Source organism: Chlorocebus sabaeus, chromosome 10 (genome assembly GCF_047675955.1).
Source record: "Chlorocebus sabaeus isolate Y175 chromosome 10, mChlSab1.0.hap1, whole genome shotgun sequence".
In the NCBI taxonomy this organism is placed as follows: Eukaryota; Metazoa; Chordata; class Mammalia; order Primates; family Cercopithecidae; genus Chlorocebus; species Chlorocebus sabaeus.
The window spans coordinates 88,543,633-88,565,760 of record NC_132913.1 but is presented as its reverse complement, the minus strand read 5'-3'; the positions used below and the strand labels follow the sequence as shown (position 1 = coordinate 88,565,760).

The 22,128-nt window shown below is 41.7% G+C and overlaps 1 protein-coding gene and 1 pseudogene across 2 annotated transcripts in view; one reads left to right on the top strand and one right to left on the bottom strand.

The window, feature by feature from the left end:
- Positions 1–18: 18 nt before the first annotated feature.
- CASP10 (caspase 10) overlaps positions 19–22,128 on the bottom strand; it is a 44,800-nt gene continuing 22,690 nt past the window's right edge. The window contains exons 6-10 of one of the 2 annotated variants that reach the window (XM_007965830.3): positions 21,850–21,886; positions 19,673–19,764; positions 17,567–17,675; positions 16,191–16,683; positions 19–8,190 (exon numbers count right to left, since the gene is read on the bottom strand). In XM_007965830.3, coding sequence (XP_007964021.2) covers positions 8,037–8,190; positions 16,191–16,683; positions 17,567–17,675; positions 19,673–19,764; positions 21,850–21,886 — 885 coding nt within the window. In that variant the 3' untranslated portion in view covers positions 19–8,036. Of the gene's footprint in view, positions 8,191–16,190; positions 16,684–17,566; positions 17,676–19,672; positions 19,765–21,849; positions 21,890–22,128 lie in introns of both variants that reach the window. The other variant, XM_007965829.3, reaches the window with a different exon arrangement.
- Positions 10,295–16,184, top strand: LOC140712632 (NADH-ubiquinone oxidoreductase chain 4-like; annotated as a pseudogene).

The following is a 22,128-nucleotide window of genomic DNA, read 5'->3' as shown; positions in this document are numbered from 1 at the left end:
TTACTATGTAATCAGAAAAAAGTTATAAAATAAAATTCCTTTATTTATTAGTAAGTCCATTTCTACTATTTACAAGTACTCAGCTCAAAATCTTACAAAGTTATTTCCATTCTAGAATTTCACCAGTATCTCCCAGCCATTTTACAGAATCACTTAAAATGAGACCTAAGTTGACATATAAGTTTCACAGCATAAGTTCTTTCTTTCGAGAAATACCTATCTGAAATATGTATGTAGAAGTGGGGAGGACTGGGTATACAGTAGACAGAATTGGGGCCAAAACTCTTCTTGAACACCTTTCATATATTTTCTTATCTTCGAACCATACAAATGTCTTTATAAAAATATTACCTACTCAAAATTACTTAAAAAGTAAAACTTAGTATAATTTAAAATTTTTAATTTAAAAATATTTTTATAAAAATTCAGATTTGCAAAAGTTATGTTAGGAAATAAACAGCTGTTTGCATTGCCAAATAAGTAAATCTTTAAACACAGAATTTCCTCTAGTGCTTTTTTAAAGGGATTTCATTTTTTTAATGTATTAAGAATTCCATTTTTAAAAAACACCTGCCTGTAGCCCCAGCTGTTACTCAGGAGGTTCAGGGGGGAGGATCACCTGAGCACAGGAGGCAGAGGTTGCAGTTAGCCAACATGGTATCACTGCACTTCAGCCTGGGTGACACAGTGAGACTCTGTCTCAAACAAAACTAAACTAAACTAAACTAAATTTTAAAATTTGGTTCCTATTCAAAATTCAAAGATACAAATGTGTTGCTACATTCTTATCACATCCTTAAGAGCAAACTGCAGACTTCCGACAAAACTGAAACCCTACCAGAAAAAAGTTAAATGATTTGTCACATACAATGCAAATCTCACCAGGGGACAGTTACACTTGTTTGGTGTGGCTCCGGAGTTTAGAATGAAAACGAGTGGTTTTAAATAGCTTCTAAGGAGGCAGAAACAGAGAACAGAGAAGAGAATAATTAAAGCTGTCCAAAGTGAAACCAAGTGACTTGGAGGGACAGGGCGGCAAATCCAGAGATACGAAGAATTGCAAATCCTTTGGGTATATACCCAGTAATGGGATGGCTGGGTCATATGGTACTTCTAGTTCTAGATCCTTGAGGAATCTCCATACTGTTTTCCATAATGGTTGAACTAGTTTACAATCCCACCAACAGTGTAAAAGTGTTCCTATTTCTCCACATCCTCTCCAGCACCTGTTGTTTCCTGACTTTTTAATGATCGCCATTCTAACTGGTGTGAGATGGTATCCCATTGTGGTTTTGATTTGCATTTCTCTGATGGCCAGTGATGATGAGCATTTTTTCATGTGTCTGTTGGCTGTATGAATGTCTTCTTTTGAGAAATGTCTGTTCATATCCTTTGCCCACTTTTTGATGGGGTTGTTTGTTTTTTTTCTTGTAAATTTGTTTGAGTTCTTAATCATGCTGCTATAAAGACACATGCACACATGTGTTTATTGCGGCACTATTCACAATAGTAAAGACTTGGAATCAACCCAAATGTCCATCAGTGACAGACTGGATTAAGAAAATGTGGCACATATACACCATGGAATACTATGCAGCCATAAAAAGGGATGAGTTTGTGTCCTTTGTAGGGACATGGATGCAGCTGGAAACCATCATTCTCAGCAAACTATCACAAGAACAGAAAACCAAATACTGCATGTTCTCACTCATAGGTGGGAACTGAACAATGAGATCACTTGGACTCGGGAAGGGGAACATCATACACCGGGGCCTATCATGGGGAGGGGGGAGTGGGGAGGGATTGCACTGGGAGTTATACCTGATGTAAATGACAAGTTGATGGGTGCTGACGAGTTGATGGGTGCAGCACACCAACATGGCACAAGTATACATATGTAACAAACCTGCACGTTATGCACATGTACCCTAGAACTTAAAGTATAAAAAATAAAATTAAATTAAAATTAAAAAAAAAGAATTGCAAATCCTCCAGGAATGGCTTCGAGGCTTCAGTAAGTCACTTAGCACTCTAAGGGCTGGACTGCAGGGTCACTGGGGTCCTTTCAAGCTCCCAAATCCATGTCCCCACTTGTAGTGAGTTCCCTCTGCTAGAAGGGTTCAGCAGAGGTGAGGGATGGTGGAGGAGGAGTCTGTTACGGAATGAGAGGTTGGAATAAAGCAAGCTTCAAACAGATTAACCACTGGCACCTGAAGACCTCTAGCTACAGACGCACATCCACACTACATTAAAAAGTCCAAGGTAAAGTTCGTCCCTTTCTGTAGGCAGGCCCCAGAACATGAACAGTCATTGTGTGGCAGTACTCAAATATGAAGCAGTCGCCCGGAAAATCCAGGACACACATCTGTGAAGTTTTAAAGATTATCACCAAAAAAGAATTAAAGCACTTAAAAATGAAGGTGGAGAGCTCAGAGGCTCTGAGAACAAATTTACAAACATCTAAGGGTCCAAGAATTCCAGGTTGAGAACAAGTTGACCAGGTCACTCAGAAAGCATCAGATCTGGAAGGTTCTGTGAATCATGTATGGCACAAAAATTACCTGTTTGAGGTAAACTTCTAGTTTAGTTTACCTCCATGGAGATTTGATCATTATTGATTAAGGGTTGCTATTCAGCAACATTCACCATTGTGTTGTACCAGTCAGCATCTGTTCTGATGGGTCGGTACTGCAGTGTACTGGATGCTTATATGTTTAACACCACCTGGGCATAGGCGGAATAGAATGCATTGCTAGGGGTAAGCCCTGTGATATCCAACCTGCCCACCACCATTGTGAATCCCTGAAGCAGAGGCCAGTAGGTGCTATGGCTCTAATAAAAATAAACACCAGTGGTTAAATAATTGTAACATTTGTAATAACAATTGGTTTTTCATGTCTTTAATTTTGTTTGGCAGTATCCAAACTTCTATGAAAGAAAGAATGAATGAGGCCAGACATGATGGCTCATTCCGTTGGGAGGCCAAAGCGGGCAGATCACTTGAGGTCAGGAGTTCGAGACCAGCCTGGCCAACATGACAAAACTCTGTTTCTACTAGAAATATGAAAATTAGCCAGGTGTGATGGTGCACACCTGTAATCCCAGCTACTCAGGAGGCTGAGGCAGGAGAATCGCTTGAACCCAGGAGACGAAGGTTGCAGTGAGCCAAGATCGTGCCACCACACTCTAGTCTGGGTGAGAGAGCGAGACTTCATAAAAAAATAAAAAAATAAATAAAAATGAATAAAAGAGAGGAAGAAGGGGAAAGAGAGAAACATTTAATTACAGCTCTTATAGGTGAGTACAACTAGGCAAAATATATAGGAACCTCCCTCAATCTACCTATTCCCTTCATAAACGTCTTGGCATACAATGACTATCACCACTGTCAAATAGCTGTGATCAAATCACCTGTTATTCCTGAACTCAAAATTCACACAGACATGCACACACAAATACAGACAAGCATAATGTTTCACAAAATCTTGGAGGTAACACTCTACCAACTGTGCACACCTCCCACTGAGGAGGAATGAGCCAAGGATGACTATGTTCTGGTGTCTGGATAGATCGACGACTCACAGCTGTAAACGCCCAGGGACCTCTGAAGTGCTTGCTGGAGGCCTCTAAAAACAACGTTTCCTGATTCTAGAATTTAACCTTACACAAGCACTAAGTTCTAGCAAAACAGAAATAGGAAATACACCAGAGGCTCAAAACTTAAACATCAAACCCCAAATGTTCCTGATGAAGGAGGTTTCACTCACGTCCGTGTGAAGAGACCACCAAATAGGCTTTGTGTGAGCAATAAAGCTTTTTAATCACCTGGGTGCAGGCGGGCTGAGTCTGAAAAGAGAGTCAGCAAAGGGAGATAGGGGTGGGGCCATTTTATAGGATTTGGGTAGGTAGTGGAAGATTACAGTCAAAGGGGGTTGTTCTCTGGCTGGCAGGGGTGGGGGTCAGAAGGTGCTCAACGGGCGAGTTTTTGAGCCAGGAAGAACCAGGAGAAGGAATTTCACAGGGTAATGTCATCAGTTAAGGCAGGAACAGGCCATTTTCACTTCTTTTGTGATTCTTCAGTTACTTCAGGCCACCTGGATGTATACATGCAGGTCACAAGGGATACGATGGCTTAACTTGGGCTCAGGGGCCTGACAGTAAGTTTTATCAACAGCGTTTTGTTCAACTGAACTCAGAGCCAAGAGCTGGCCACCTTCTGCTGTGGACATCACGAGCCAGTGAGGGAAGAATTAGGTCTTACTCAGAGTATGTCAGGGGTACTGCTAGTGCTGAGTTGCTGCTAATAAAGTCAGCTGGAATTACGCACAAAGGAACTTAAGTCCTGCTATTTCTGTTGCAGTTACAACTAGAAGACCCTACCACCTAAATGCTTTTATATGCACCTCAGCACAGTTAAATTAAATAGATGCACACATACACATTCTTTTTCGTCTTCCCAACAGCTAATGTTTTTCTCTACTTTACAGACAAGGCTGAAAAAAGCTAGCTTGATTTAGTTAGTGTCTCTGAGCAAAGGAATCACAGGACAATATGGAAATGCAGGGCTTTGATCTTCAGATCTTTTGCTCTTTCCTCAGTACCTCACCATCCTTCGCTTGCCTTCACATGTCAGTTCTGCCAAATGGACAAAGACTGTGACCACTAGCTTTTAGCCCTGACTGTTATGAACACAAGCGGTTTTGGGAGATCATCCTGACACATGTGTACGAATTAAAGAAAGAGGAAAGAAACATGAAAGGTGGCTTGACAGTCAAGGACAGGTTTATTTTAGAGAAAGCAAATTTGAAAGGGGCTTCTGTCAGAGCCCACTCGCTTACAGACTAAGAGTTTTTACGGATTTAGGGTGGGAGAGTTTATCAGAGGCTTGGATTGTTTTTGTATCTCTTTGTTGTGCTTATCTGGGAGGAAGAGTGTGTCCGTTCCCATACAATCTTTCTGCAGCTGTAGGTATACCCTGCCCCCCTCCAGTCTGCTTTTAGCTTGCCTATCTTAGTGTACCTGAAGGAAAAGGAATGTGCTTATTAAGGCCCATTGTTTTACTGGAACCTATTGTATGAGGGCAAAGTTTGGCAGTTATCCAAGAGACTTCCCCCACCCCCTAACCTCCCTCTGTGCCAGAGCTGTCTTATCTGTATTTTACTCTCTTCTCTTTCTGGCTGCTTGCTGTTAGAAGGGAAGTGATTTCCTTGAAATGCATGAGGCTAGAAAGGGAACTGGAACTTAAAGTGGTGGTGTTTGTCTGAGATGAGATGACGGTGCTCCTGCCCTGTCAATATGGATTAGACATTCCCTCTGTCAAGCTACATTCAAATCCACATGACAATCAGAGACATCAGAACAGTGTTCTTGTGAATATTCTTATAACAAATGTACTGTACATGAATTTGACTTTCACATAAATAATTATAAATGCAGGCACCACTGAGAATTGTTTTTCTTCATTCCTTGACATTTTTTTATGAGCGTTCACATATCAAATGAAACACTACTAATGCCCTTCCACGCCCCAAGCCATTCCAGTTCACCTGGCTGAAGAAAAATCCAGTAAATGAGGTCTGCTAGCAGGTTGTTCACATCCCCAGGACTTAGCTGCCTCGTCTATAAACAAAGGCGTTAACCACAGGACTTTGGATCTCCCTATGAGGGCTCGCCTTCAAGGGTTCAAAATACAGTTCCAGGAATTAACAAAGAAAAGTTCCTCTAGAAATTGAAAAAAAAAAAAAAACTCAAGTACATAAAAATATTCAAAATCTTAATGAAGAAAGCATCAAGGCGTCCTTACAGAGCCACTCCCTTCAGGCAAGCCAGACATCCCCTCTGCCAAGAAGAGCCCAGTGATCCTGAGAACAGCTTCAGTCTCTGACACAGCCTCTCTCCTCATCCCTCAGGCCAGAGGAGCAAAGTGTAGTAGTAGTGACAAGGTATCTACACTGCAGTATCTACACTGCAGTATCTACACTGCAGTTGCCAACCCTGAGGACATCCGGCCAACAGAAAGGTGCTGGCCTGTAGATTGAGTCCTGATTCAAGCTTTGCCTGAAGCCAGTGTTATCCACTCCCGGGTTTCCATGTGAAAGAGGCAATAAATTCCCTTCTTTGCTTCAGTCAATTTGAATTGGGTGTTCTGTCAATGGCACCTGAAACCCCAACATTGATTTTTTTTTTTTTTTTTTTTTTTTTTTTTTTGAGATAGAGTCTCGCTCTGTTGCCCAGGCTGGAGTGCAGTGGCCGGATCTCAGCTCACTGCAAGCTCCGCCTCCCGGGTTCACACCATTCTCCTGCCTCAGCCTCCCGAGTAGCTGGGACTACAGGCGTCTGCCACCTCGCCCGGCTAGTTTTTTTGTATTTTTTAGTAGAGACAGGGTTTCACCGTGTTAGCCAGGATGGTCTCGATCTCCTGACCTCGTGATCCACCCGTCTCGGCCTCCCAAAGTGCTGGGATTACAGGTTTGAGCCACCGCGCCCGGCCTTTTTTTTTTTTTTAAACAAGGTCTCGCCCTGTTGCTCAAGCTGGAGCGCAGTTGTGTGATCTTGGCTCACCACAGCCTCTGCCTCCCAGATTCAAGAGATTCTCTTGCCTCAGCCTCCCAAGTAGCTGGGATTACAAGTGCCCGCCACCATGCCTGGCTAATTTTTGTGTTTTTAGTAGTGAAGAGGTTTCACCGTATTGGCCAGGCTGGTATTGAACTCCTGACCTCAAGTGATCTGCCTGCCTCAGCCTCCCAAAGTACTGGAATTACAGGCATGAGCCACTGCACCCAGTCCAACATGGAACATGACATCAGGTTATAAAGTTTCTGCTTGCAGAGCAGCTGAGTGTAAATGAGCCATCATCTTCCTACAGGGAAACCTGTCTCTAACCAAATAAAAACTTCCTATGTGAGCACCTTCCTTACACAAAAGCAGGAAATGGGCCTGGCATAGACCAAATGTTCACCTCACTAGATATGCAGAAGAGAAGTCTTAGGAAGGGGGAGAGTAGAGAGAGGGTGGCTGGACTGTAACCTCATTGTCCAATGTTCAAGGCCATGCAGAGGGGACACAGAATTATAACTAAGGGGTAGTTGTCTAGAGAGGCAATCTAAGCCCAGTCTAGCCTAAGAACGTGGTTCTTTGAACACCAGGGAATCTTAAAATGTCCCTGGTCCCCAGGTCAGACACAGTATTTCACACCTATAGTCCCAGAACTTTGAGAAGCTAAGGTGCGAGGATCACTTGAGCCCAGGAGTTTGAGATCAGCTTGGACAACATAGTGAAACCCCATCTCTACATTAAAATACAAAAGTTAGCTGTGCATGGACACACACCTGTAGTCTCAGCTACTTGGGAGGCTGAGGTGGGAGGATCGCTTGAACCTGGGAGGTCAAGGCTGCAGTGAACAGTGATCCCACCACTGCACTCCAGCCCAGGTGACGGAACGACTCTGTCTCAAAAAAAAAAAAGTACCTGCACAAACCAAGGTCAATTACTCTCTCTTCAGGGTACACATCCAAAACCAAGGCTACAATCCAAGTCTTCAATAAGGAAAGTTTTCTGGCCAGGCGTGGTGGCTTGTGCCTATAATCCCAGTATTTTGCGGACAGAGGTGGGAGGATCACTTGAGTCCAGGAGTTTGAGACCAGCCTGTGCAACAAAGTGAGATCCCTCCGTCTCTACAAAAAATAAAGAATAAAAAATATCCAGGCATGGTGGTACACACCTGTGGTCCCAGCTACTTGGGAAGCTGAGGTGTGAGGATAGCTTGAGCCCGGGAGGTCGAGACTACAGAGAGCCGAGATTGCCCCCCTGCACTCCAGTCTGGGTGACAGAATGAGACTGTCTCCAAAAAAAAGAGTGTTTTCTAACATTTAGACTTGTCAAAAGAAAAAGAAAATCGGAATTGACTGTGTCAGAAAACAGGGTGTTTCCTGTTTCTAGAATGCCAGGTGGAGACCACCGATTCCTGTGCTGGGCAGGAGGCTGAAGGATACAGACAATGATTCGTTTGAAGTCTAAGAACCAACAAAAACTCTCTGCTATAATGAAAGTGCATCCGGGGGCACAGGGAATACTAGCTTTTTCCTTAGTGTGAAAGCAGGCTGGGGCATCTGTTTCTTTGTTCCCTGTTTGTCCACTCGTCGACTCACATCATCGTTGACAGCAGTGAGGATGGATAAGATGTCTTCCTGTCTGCAACAAAGAAGAAAACAATTTTTTTTTTAACAGAATCTCACTCTGTCACCCAGGCTGGAGTGCAGTGGAACAATCTCAGCTCACTGCAGCCTCCACTTGAATTCAAGTGATTCTCATGCCTCAGCCTCCCAAGTAGCTGGGATTACAGGTGCCTGCCACCACACTCGGCTAATTAGTAAAGACAGGGTTTCACCATATTGCTTGCCCTGGCTGGTCTCAAACCCCTGACCTCAGGTGATCCGCCCACCTCAGCCTCCCAAAGTGCTGGGATTACAGGCATGAGCCACTGTGCCTGGCCCAGAGAAGAAACTTTTTTCAATCAGGAGGTAGAAACCACACACCAGGTCTTAGAAAAGGCACCAGGTACCATGTACCAGGTCTTAGATCAACAAATATGCAGCAGATGCCACAGATACCAACAATGCCCTCTCTATCCGTAGCCTTGGGAGAGATACAAAGATAAACACGACACAATTCCTGAAGTTAAACACTTAGAATGCAGATATAAAACATTTACCAAGGATGGCATATACACAACATTCGTAACACAAGGCAGAATGTGGTCGACACCAAATGAAAGGTCAAGGTTCCGCTGCAAGTTCAGAGGAGAATGCACTTCTAGTTGGGAGGGAGAGAAAAGGCTTCATGCAGGTGGTAGCATTTGAGCCTGCACTTGCAGGACATATAGCATTTAGCAGAACGTTCTCAGGGCTGGCAATACATATCACTGGAAGCAAGCACAGGTTCTGAAAACAGATTCAGTTTTAAATTGTGGCTCCATCACTCATTCATTGTGTGCTCTTAGGCTGGTTACTCACTGCTGCATACCTCGGTTTTCCCAGCTCTAAAAGAGGAACCATAACAGTCCCCATCTTAGGGGTTGCTGAGAGCATCAAAGGATGTATATTGGGTCAAGCACTTAGAACACTGGCTACACTGTTCTGCTGATCATCATTTTTAGTATTAGTATGACTACCCTCATCCCCTCATCCTTACCCTCACTATTTTTCAGGGAAGGGATACAGGCCCCTACCTGCTCTCAATCCCTGCATCTTGCTTTGCACCTGCTCTCTATTCCCAAATCTTCCTGTGTCTGTTTTCTTCTTACCACTTAGTCTCACCTGAAATACTACCTGCACCAAGAAGCTATCATTATCCTGTTTTGATTTGTTCATGGCAGGGATCACTTCCTGAAATTGTCTCTTTTTGTTAGAGACAGGATCTTGCTCTGTTGCCCAGGCTAGACTGCAGTAATACAATTGTAGCTCACTACAGCCTCAAACTTCTGGGCTTAAGCAATCCTCTTACTTCAGACTCCCTAATAGCTAGGACTACAGGTGCATGCCACCACACCTCGCTAATTTTTTTCTTATTAATTTAAATATTATTTATATTAATATTAAATAATAATTGAATAAATAAAACTATTAAATAAATATTAAACAATTAAAATATTACTAATCTAAATATTAAACACTGAAAACTATAAAACATTGATGAAAAAAAGTGAAGAGAACACAAATAAATGTAAAGATATCTCATGTTCATGGGTTGGAAGAATTAATCTTGTTAAAATGACCATACTACCCAAGGTGACCTACAGATTTAATGCAGTCTCTATCAAAATACCAGTGACAAGCCAAGTGCAGTGGCAAATGCCTGTAGTCCTAGCTACTCAGGAGTCTGAGGTGGGAGGATTGCTTGAGCCCAGGAGTTCAAGTCTAGCCTGGACAACATAGCAAGACCCTATCTCTACAACAAGACAAAACAAAAACAAACAAAAAAAATTACATTCTTCACATAAACAGGAAAAAAATCCTAAAATGTATATGGAACCACAAAAGACCCCAAATAGTGAAAACAATGCTGAGCAAAAAGAACAAAGCTAGAGGCATCACACCACCTGACTTCAAAATATACTACAAATCTAGAGTTACCAAAACAGCATAGTACTGGCACAAAAACAGACACATAGATCAATGGAACAGAATATAGAGCCCAAAAATAAATCCACACACCTAGAGCCAACTGATTTAAGACAAAGGCGCCCAGAACATACAATAGGTAAAAGAAAATATCTTCAAAAACCAATGCTGGGAAAATGGGATATCCACATGCAGAAAAAGTAAGACTGACCACGTATCTCTCACCACATACAAAAACCAACTCAAAATGTATGAGACTTAAACGTAAAACCTGAAACTATGAAGCTACTGCAAGAAAACATGGGGCAAACATATCACGACATTGGGTTGGGCAAGGATTTTTAAAATAAGACCTCAAAAGCACAGACAAAAAAGCAAAATCAGACAAATTAGATTACATCAAATTAAAACCCTTTTGCACAGAAAAAAAAAAAAACAGAATGAAGAGACAATCTACAAAATGGGAAAAAATATTTGCAAACTATACATCTCACAAGGGGTTAATATCTAGAATACATAAGGAACTTAAACAACTCAACAGCAAAAAAATACAAATAACCCCATTTAAAAATGGGCAAAAGACTTTAACAGACATTTCTCAAAAGAAGACATGCAAATGGTCCACAGGTATAAGAAAAAAGTAAATAGTTTAAGCCAAAATAAATGATTTTGACTCATTAGATTATGATAGAACATACTTACCAAATGCCCTCTATTTACATAAATATCATACGAGCATTTATCATATCACTTCTGGGGGTATTAATCTATCAATCCCACCTAATATCATCCCTCCTATGCCTAGAAGGAATAATATTATCATTATTCATCATAAATACCCTTATAGTTTTAAATATACACTTCATCCTAGCAAATATCATACCCATTACTCTACCAGTATTTGCTGCCTGTGAAGCCACGGTAGGCCTTGCTTCACTAGTTTCAATTTCCAACACATATGGTTTAGGCTATGTACATAACCTAAATTTACTTCAATGCTAAAAATAATTATTCCTAGAATTATACTACTACCAATAACATGACTCTCTAAAAATTATATAATCTGAATCAATATGGCTACCCACAGCCTAATCATCAGCTTCATTGCCCTATTGTTCTTTAACCAATTCAACGATAATCTATTCAACTTCTCATTAACTTTCTCCTCTGATCCGCTAATATCACCCCTTCTAATGTTAACAGCCTGACTACTACCTCTTATAACTATAGCAAGCCAGTACCACCTCTCCAGTGAATCACCCCTATGGAAAAAACTATATTTCCATATTGAGTTCCCTACAAATTTTTCTAATCATAGCATTTACAGCCACAGAACTAATTGTATTTTATATTCTCTTTGAAGCTACACTTATCCCTACCTTAATTATTACCACCCGATGGGGTAACCAACCAGAACACCTCAATGCAGGTACATATTTCTTATTTTACACACTAGTGGGATCCCTCCCCCTACTTATGATACTTACTTATGCCCAAAATATCCCAGGCTCACGGAGCATGATAATAATAACATTTAATACTCAAGAACTACCAATCTCTAGATCCAACAATCTCATATGATTGGCATGAATGGACTTCATAGTAAAAACACCCCTATACCAACTTCACCTATGACTTCCCAAAGCCCATGTATAAGCCCGTATTGCCGGCTCAACAGTACTTGCAGCAGCGCTCCTAAAATTGGGCGGCTATGGCATAATGCGACTTACCCTCATCCTTAGCCCTCTGACAGAACATATAGCCTATTCTTTCCTGATATTATCCTTATGAGGCATAACTGTGACAAGCTCTATCTGTCTACAACAAACTGATCTAAAGTCAGTCATTTATTGCATATTCCTCCGTAAGCCACATGGCACTTGTTGTTGTAGCTATCCTCATTCAAACCCCCTGAAGTGTTACCGGTGCAATTATCCTCATAATTACCCATGGACTTACTTTGTCTCTACTATTCTGCCTAGCAAATTCAAACTACAAGCGAATCCACTGCTGAATCATATTACTCTCTCGAAGACGTCAAACATTACTTCCACTAATAACCTTCTGATGACTCACAGCAAATCTCACCAACCTTGCCCTACCTGCCACTATTAATCTAGAAGGAGAACTCCTTGTAACAATGGCTTCATTCTCCTGATCAAACATTACTGTCATGCTCATAGGACTTAGTATATTAATCACAGCCCTTTATTCCCTCTATATACTTGTCACAACACGAGGAACACTAACATACTATATTAACAGCATTAAACCTTCCTTTACACTAGAAAACATACTAATATTTACACACCTTTCACCAATTCTCCTACTATCTTTAAATCCTAAAATTATTATAGGACTTACACCTTGTAAATATAGTTTGATTTTGGGTTAGATTTTGGGTCTAATAACAGAAGTCCGCAACTTCTTATTTACCGAGGAAGTATGCAAGAACTGCTAACTCATGCCCCCATGCCTAACAACATGGCTTTCTCAACGTTCAGAGGATGAGAGTTATCCATTGATCTTAGGAACCAAAAATATTGGTGCAACTCCAAATAAAAGTAATAATCATGTATTTTTCCATTACCATAATAACCTAATCTCCTTAACCTTACCAATTATTATTACCTTTATCAACCCTCGCAAAAAGAACTCATATCTATACTAAGTAAAAACAGCTATCACATGCACTTTCACCATTAGCCTCATTCCCACAACATTCGTGTGTACAGACCTAGAAGCCATCATCTCAAAATGATATTGAACAACAATCCAAACCCTAAAAGTCTCATTAAGTTTAAAACTAGACTACTTCTCCATAATGTTTATTCTAGTAGCACTATTAATCACTTGATCTATTATAGAATTCTCAATATGATATATAAAGTCAGATCCGAACATTTATCAGTTTTTCAAATACCTACTTATTTCCTCACCACAATATTAATTCTAGCTACCGCCAACAACCTTTTCCAACTTTTTATCAGATGAGAGGGCGTAGGAATTATATCTTTTCTACTAATTGACTGATGACATGGCCAAGCAGATGCTAACACAGCAGTGTCCAAGCAATTCTATACAATCACATTGGTGACATTGGCTTTAATTTTAGCTATAGCATGATTCCTCTCATCCTCCAATACATGAGAGCCTCAACAAATACTTATCCTTAACCCTACCCCCAACCTTCTTCCATTAATTGATTTTTCTCTTAGCAGCAGCAGGAAAATCAGCCCAACTTGGCCTCCACCCCTGACTTCCTTCCGCTGTGGAAGGCTCAACCCCAGTCTCAGTCCTGCCTGACTCTAGCACTATAGTTGTGGTGGGAGTTTTCCTACTTATCCGCTTCCACCCCTCAACATCACTAATCATCACGGAAATGCAAATCAAAACCACAATGACAGCTGGGTGCGCTGGCTCAGGCCTGTAATACCAGCACTTTGGGAGGCTGAGGTGGGTAGATTACTTGAGATCAGGAGTTCCAGATCGGCCTGGCCAACGTGGTAAAACCCTGTCTCTACTAAAAATACAAAAATTAGCCAGGTGTGGTGGCACATGCCTGTAATCCCAGCTACCCGGGAGACTGAGGCAGAAGAACTGCTTGAACCTGGGAGGCAGAGGCTGCAGTGAGCTGAGATTGCACCACTGCACTCCAGCCTGACAGAGCGAGATGTTGTCTAAAAAACAAACAAAACAAAAAACCCACAGTGAGATGCCACTTCACTCAAGTTAGAATGGCTATTATCAAAGAAACAAAAGAAAACACATGTTGGCAAGGATCTGGAGAAAAGGGAACACTTATGCACTGTTGGTGGTATTGTAAATTAGTACAGTCATTATGGAAAATAGTATGCCAGTTCCCCATAAAATTACAAATAAAAAATACTATATGATCCAGCAATCCCCATACTAAGTATACAGACAAAGAAAATGCAATCAATGTGTCAAAGAGATATCTGCACTCCCTATTTACTGCAGCATTATTTACAATAGCCAAGATATGGAATCAACCTAAGTGTCCAAAAATGGATATATGGATAAAGAAAATGTGATATTTATAAGCGACAGAATACCATTCAGCCATAAAAAAGAAGAAAATTCTGACATGTCTAACAACATGAATGAGCCCAGAGAACATCATGTTAAATGAAATAAGCAAGACTCACAAAAAAATCTGCATGTTCTCACTCATGTGGAATCTTTGTTTAAAAAGTTGATATCGTAGAAGCAGTGAGTAAAACAGCAATTATGGAGATGAGAGGGAAGGAGGGAAGGGAAGATGAGGAGAGGTTAGTCAGTGGGTACAAAGTTAAAATTAGATAGGAGGAATAATCTCTGGTGTTCTATTGCACATTGGGGTGACTATGGTTAACAGTAAGGCATTCTGAGTTGGGCACTGTGGCTTGAGCCTACAATCCTAGCTACTTATAAGGCTAAGGCAGGAGGATTGCTTGAGCTCAGAAGTTCAAGACCAGCCTGGGCAACATGGTGAGATCCCATATTTAAATCAATTGATCAATCAGTAAGGTGTTGTATATTACAAAATAGCTAGAAGAGAGGCTTTTAGAGGTTCTCACCACAAAGAAATGATAAATGCATGAGGTGATGGATACACTACCCTGATTTGATCATTATACAACACATATATGTATTGAAATATCAAATTATAACCCTGAAATATGTAGTTATGAAGTATTAATTAAAAATAACAAAGAAATTTCTGGAGTACCAAAAAAAAAAACCAGACATTGCTTAATCATGCATGTATACTGTCTCCTTTTAATATTGTTGAATTTTTAAAATAATAATAATTTAAATATTCACATATTTTTATTATCTGTCCTTCCTTTACCGGACTTTTAGCTCCCTGGAGAGCAGATTTTGTCTCTCTTGTACACAGCTGCACCTCCAGCCCCCAGTTCGGTACCCAGTACAGTAAGCACATAGTATGACCTCAATAAATATTGCCTTGTTACTGAAGCCATAGACATTAGCCTCTGATGTCTGTGATGAGGATGGAGGGGCTGGTAAAGAAGAGAGAAAAGCAAAGTTGACTCAAGACTCCAATCCTGAATTCCCAGAACAGCACTACGGCCATTCCTTCAAATGGAAATTCAGGAGCTCCTGGAGAAGGCTGGGAAGTTGAGCTCAGAAACATGTATGCTGAATGTGAGGTCCAAGGGCTAAACAGAGGTAGGATATCTAGCGGGCTGTTAATGAGATGGGCTCAAGCAAGTCATTCATTGGCCCAGCAAATGTTTAACAAGCTCACAATATATCAGGTCAGGGGCTGAGGATATAAAGTTAAATGAAACAGGGTCTCTGCCCCCCAGGAATTCAGAGATGAGTGGGCCAGAGATGGCAACTTTGGAGACGTTTTCATGGAGGTGCCCATGGCCTCTAGATATAGCTAAAGCTGCCAAGAGGAGAGCATGTGGCAAAGACAGAAGGCAATCTGTCAGAGCAGTGGCAAATAGAATGCCAAAGATAGCACATAAGTGCTCAGGAAATAGGAGCGAGTGATAAACAAACAAAGGAACAAATAAAAGGCCCCCATGCTTTTGTTCACACTACTCCCTCTGCCCAGCATATCTTTCACCTGATTCTTTACCTAACATCTACTTGTCATTTCTAGAAGCCTCCTCTGATCCTTCAAATCTGGGCAAGGTAGTCATTCTGCACGTTCCCGTAACACCTATACTTCACAATGTGCACTTACTAGCTGGGGATGCCCTTCCCCGTCTGTTTGTCTATCCCTCTAGCTTGTAAGCAACCTGAGGGCAATGACCCTGTCTTTTTTTTAACTTTATCTTCCTTTCCAGTTCCAGGCTGGTACTCAATACAAGGTTGCTAGATGGATGGATGGATGGATGGATGGATGGATGGATGGATGGATGGATGGATGGATAGATGGATAAATAGATAAACAGAAAGGTAGGCAGATGGATGAACAGGTACATGGACAGAACAATTTAGAACTCTCACCCTTACCAAAGGTGTTGAATGAGAGTAAAATAAAAAATAAATAAAACTAATTAATTAAAAATAGAAGAAAAAAAGAACTCTCACCTTGGGACCAAGACCTTCAGATGATTACACAGAGACTGAATATACCAGCTGCCTTCCTCCACATGCCGAAAGGATACATAGCCTGGGACAGTGGCCAGACCAAGTAGGAAGTCAGCCTCGACGGGAATACTGTCCTGCAGGGAAGTGGGTGCCTGCTCAGGGTTCAGAGCATCTGCTTCGATGGATTTGGAAAGCTGTATCTTTTCACCTTGGCAGGCCTGGATGAAAAAGAGTTTAGGTTTTTCAGCCAGTCCAGGGCACTGCAGGGCTGTGAAGTGAGACATGATTTCCCGAATGGGAATGAGGGCCTCATCCGAAGAGTAGACAGCTCCATCTTCACCATGGGTCAGAATACAGAACACGAAGCAGTCCCCGTCGGCATGGGCTGGATTGCACTTCTCCTTCTGCAGGACCGCCTCCATTTCCCCTTTCGTCACATCATTGTATATATGCACTGTGAACCCAAGCCACTGGAACACACCCCTCAGGATCTCTGTTTAAAAAAGAAAAAAAAAAAAGGAGAGAGAAAGGGGAAATAATAAAATGATGCAAAACAAAATGAAGAACTTAAACAAGGCTGGGTGCAGTAGCTCACACCTATAATCTCAGCACTTTGGAAGGCCGAGGCAGGTGGATCACTTGAGGTCAGGAGTTTGAGACCAGTCTGGCCAACATAGCAAAACACCATCTCTACTAAAAATACAAAAATTAGCCAGGTGTGGTGGCTCACGCCTGTAATCCCTGCTACTCGGGAGGCTAAGGCATGAGAATGGCTTGAGCCTGGGAGGCAGTGGTTGTAGTGAGCTGCAACTACACCACTGCACTCCAGCCTGGGCAACAGAGCAAGACTATGTCTCAAAAAAAAAAAAAAAAAATGAAATGATGCTAATAGTTACAAAAATTGCACAGCAAATAGCCTAAAGCTTTGGATTATTTTTATTTTCATAACCATAAAATCTTACAATGAATCTCCTATCATGTAATACCCAGTGTTGTCACAACAGTCCTGAGAATTGGCAGTGGCCAGTGTTTCATTTCATCTGTTTCACAGCTGAAGAAGCTGAGGTCTCTTGACTCTCCCATGATCACACACCTAGTTAGTGGTGGAGTTGGAGCTCACACCCAGGTTGTCTCGTGCCAGTCCAGCATGCTCTCCCCCAGTACACGCTCTCCTCTATTCAGAATTGTGAATAGTCAAAGACTCTTGCTACTCTTTAGCAGACTGGGTGATGCCCCAGGGATATATAAGAGGCTCAGAAACATAATAATCATCCTTACACATATATGGAAAATAAGTCACAGAAAAAAATGTGAAAATAAAAAATAATTTTAAGATCCCCAATTTGCACTTGATAAACTATTCTAGACTTTCTTACCAGCATCTTTATGGGTTCCTCGTCTGTCCCGCAGGGAGATAAAGCTGTGGTTGTTGACAATGACACAGAGGCCTCTGTGGTTCCGATCCATCCTGTACGTAGGTGCCCACTTGAAGAACAGATAGAGCCACTTAGTAGGAATCCTCATCTTAGGGCCTTAAATGTTTCTAACCAACCACACCAATGGGTCCACTGTGAGGAAGAGCAGGATGTATCTCTCCATGCCAGTTGTTTAAACCATGTTTGTTGTTGTTGTTGTTGTTTTGAGACAGAGTCTCACTCTTATTGCCCAGGCTGGAGTGCAGTGACACGATCTCGGCTCACTGCAACCTCTGCTCCCAGATTCAAGGGATCCACCTGCCTCAGGTGCCCACCAACACCCCCAGATAATTTTTTATTTTTGGTAGAAGTAGGGTTTCACCATGTTGGCCAGGCTGGTCTTGAACTCCTGACCTCAAGTGATCCGCCCACCTCAGCCTCCCAAAGTGCTGGGATTACAGGCGTGAGCCACCATGCCTGTTCAAAACCATGTTTTTATACTCTAGTCTAAACCCCTTGGAATATTTATGCCACATTATTTCCAAAGTCACTTTTTTTTTTTTTTTTTTTTTTTTTTTTTTTTTTGAGACCGGAGACTCACTCTGTCGCCCAGGCAGGAGTGCAGTGGCGCGATCTCGGCTCACTGCAAGCTCCGCCTCCCAGGTTCACGCCATTCTCCTGCCTCAGACTCCGGAGTAGCTGGGACTACAGGCGCCCGCCACTGCGCCCAGCTAATTTTTGTATTTTTAGTAGAGACATTTGAAAGACTGGGGATTCTGACCACTCTGCAACTCACTTTTACTGCATAATTGTGATCTGAATAAAATTTCAAAGATTCTTTGTTAAGTCCTAGAGCCCAGGACAAAGGATAAATCTCATTTGCACTGAAGATCAGACACTTCCTTTCTTTCAGGATGCCACTCCCAGTATCAGAGGCAGAGAGTCCTCAAGATCCTGGCCCTAGTGTGGAATTAGCTAATTAATTTCAAGGGGAAATACCAGGTCCTGATTAAAATTCAGACTTCACCTGGTTTGGCTGGAGAAGCGCAATCATGAAAGTTAAGAAAATGGAATATGTATATTCATATTGTCAAACCCAGGGTTTATGTAAAAGTATCTTCATTTTCATATTAGCAACACGAATGAAGAAAGCATATGCAAGGATTTCATGAGACAACATAAATATCAAAGATTTTTTTCAGATGGTTCACTTCTGGAGTGATCTGATGCCTTCAAAAAAAGGGAAATCTCTTTTGTAATTTTATTTCTGAGTATAAAAATAATATACAAGCTGGCACGATGGTACTCGGGTGGCTGAGGCAGGAAAATTCCTTGAGCTTGAGAGTTCAGGACAAGCCTGGGCAATATAGCGAGACCACCATCTTTAAAGATATATGAATATATATATGTGTGTGTATATATATCTATATACTTAATATACAAGTATATATAAAGTATACTTATATATAAAGTGTATATATAAATGTATATATTCTTATATATAAAAATGGCTAATATATATTCATATATATATAAAGATGGCTGTATATTCAATTTTAAAAATTCAATATATAAATATAAAAATTCAATATATAAATCCACAGTAGGAATTTTAAAATATGTGCAATTATTTTTGAAGACTATTGTAAACAGCATGTGATGGCAAATTAGCTGAGTTGCTTTAGCAGAGCCTCTGTGCAGCTAAAATCATCCTTGAAATCATGGTACATCTTTATCCAAGCAGAAAATAAGTGGCTTCGATGGATAAGAAAAGAAACTACCCCTCTCCAGAAATCACCCAAACGGTATGCATGACTCAAAGTGCAATAGCATTTCCTCCACAGTCAAAGGGATCAATCACTTCTGATTGATAAGAAAAAGGTGGGAAGAACAGAGATCATTATAGAGAGAGGGAGAAACAAGTTGGAAACAAACAGCTTGGAGCCCTTAAAGTCATCAAAGGCCAGAACCTAGGGAGAGAGCCCCTAAAGAAACCGTCCTTTTGATTGAATTTGGAAAAAAAAAAAGTTTTTTATTAAAAACAGAGAAAAAAGAAACCATCCAGACCTTTGTGCTGGTTTCAGAGTTTAGAGTGTTAGCAGATGCTCCTTGCAACCCCCTGGAGACCAGGCTTGATGCACCATCTGTGGCTCTGTTACCTAGAAAGAGAGGTACTCAGACTCCAAATATCTTCCCCAAGCACTTAGATTTCTTTACCGATAATTTTCGCATCTAATTCTGGAGAATTATGCTTCTCTCAAGGCCCTCCTGAGACAATTCAGCCACCATGCCTTTCCTGATAGGAGAGACTGATGTATTCCTTTTTGCTTTGTCTGGGTTGGAAACTATGCTGCTAGCAGGGATTGGGTGGGGAATTGATTAAGATCACATGGATCAGCTCAAGGGTTCCAGGTCAAGTATGGTTGGGTTGAGTCAGCATTTATGTCACTGGATATAAAGAGGCTAGGTGGACCTCGAGAAGAAAAAAGAGGGAGACTGGGCGTGGTGGCTCATGCCTGTAATCCTAGCACTTTGGGAGGCCAAGACGAGCAGATCGCTTGAGCCCAGGAGTTCGAGACCAGCCTGGACAACTTAGTGAGACCCCCCCATCTCTAGAAAAAAAAAAAAATACAAAAAATTAGCTGGGCATGGGGACACACACCTGTAGTCCCAGCTTCCTGGGACGTTGAGGTGGGAGGATCACCTGAGAGGTCAAGGCTGCCGTGAGCTATGATGGCACACTGCACTCCAGCCTGGGCAACAGAGTGAGACCCTGCCTCAAAAAAAAAAAGAAAGAAAGAAAGAAAAGGAAAAAAGGGAAAAAGAAAGTTCCAGCTGGGCATCAGCTGAGGATCACACTGCTTTGAAGTGTTCCTGCCAGCTCCCTGATTCATCTGGATTCTGTCACAGAGAGAAAGTCAGCAATGGGTTATTTGTCACATGACACTAACAGGAAAATGTAACATCAAACAGTTTTCTTTTTCCATTCGCAGAAAATTTGTAGTAGAATCCACCAAACTCTGTCCTTGTCTCTGGGGCATGAGTTGGTTATTAACTACTGCTAAGGGTCAGTCCTAAGGCTGAGCAAGTCCATATTCCCCAGACCAGAAAACACAGCAAAAGGGATCCAAGCTTCAGTGGCTCAGAGCACCTATAAATTCCTCCTTACCATGGGAGGAGGTAACGCTCCAGGGGAAGTCACGTCTAAATTTTGGAACCGCAGAATTGTAAAGCTGAAAGAAACTGCCTTATTCTTCAGAGGGGTGAAGCAGTCACCTGAGCTCACATAAATAGACAGTGGGAGAGCCTAGTCTTAGGAGAGTAAGCTCTGGAATCAGACTGCTGGGTTCAAATCCCAGCTTCGCTTCTTTTTAGCTGCAGTGCCTTTTAGGAGCAGTGCAAAGCACTAGATTTCATGGGTCTCAGTTTCCTCACCATTAGTGAGAATAACAGTAGTACCTACCTCCAGTGATTGGAGGACTGAATGACATAATCCCTGGAATCTCTCTGAACAGTACCTAGTACGTGACAAGTGCTTAACCTGGTCAATGTTATCAACATCATAGCACACAACCTCCATGTTAGGTAAAAAGAGAAATTGCTAGCAAAGCTGTGTGTCTTGGACTCTGAAGGATAATTTTCCAGAAAAATAAATAAATAAGGAATGGTCTGTGACAAACTTTCGATACCACAGAAAGACTTTGCCAAAGCCTGTTTATTCATAAGCAGTTTAACCTGAGGGCAGATTCTGGAATATTTTCCTAAGGTTATGGTTTCTGGGCAGGGATTCAGGGAACTAAACACACTATCCTCAAGTCCCTCGTTTTGCTTCTTCTCTCCCTCTGAAGCAACATGTGGAACCACTCCATAGAGGACACGCGCCCAGACTGCACATTCTGCTGTCACTACTGGTCTGAAGGCTTCAGCCCTGCTGGGGGCTGTTTCTGCTGCACAGAGGGTGACGTAATTCTGAACGGTGGAGGGAGAACAGCCGCCTGCAGTCCCTAGAATCTGCTGTACTAGGCATTCAGAGCAGACACCACCCAGCCCTCTCCATACTGCCATAGAAAAGCCTAGTATAATCCATGCATTCAATGTCTTGCCCTGAATTGGAATAAAAAATGAATTATTCATTATTTGTAAAGTCTCTCTTCCAAGTCACCTTGAATTCCTTGGTATATATCAAATATGTCTATCCCTGCCATACTGATCTAAGTTGTAGAAAGTATATTAGAAACACCTACCATTACTCCTTGCATGCTTATTTTGCCAGGACTCCTCCTGCTGAGACAAAAAAAAAAAAAAAGGCATAAAACATAGGAAATTCACACAGTTAGCATGAGGAACAAAAACTAGACTTGATGCAGGGAAGCACAGATATCTAATCCACAGTCATAGAAAAGGTCATTGGGCCAGTTGCGGTGGCTCATGCCTGTAATCCCAGCATTTTGGGAGGCCAAGGCAGGTGGATCACCTGAGGTCAGGAGTTTGAGACCAGCCTGACAACATGCTGAAACTCTACC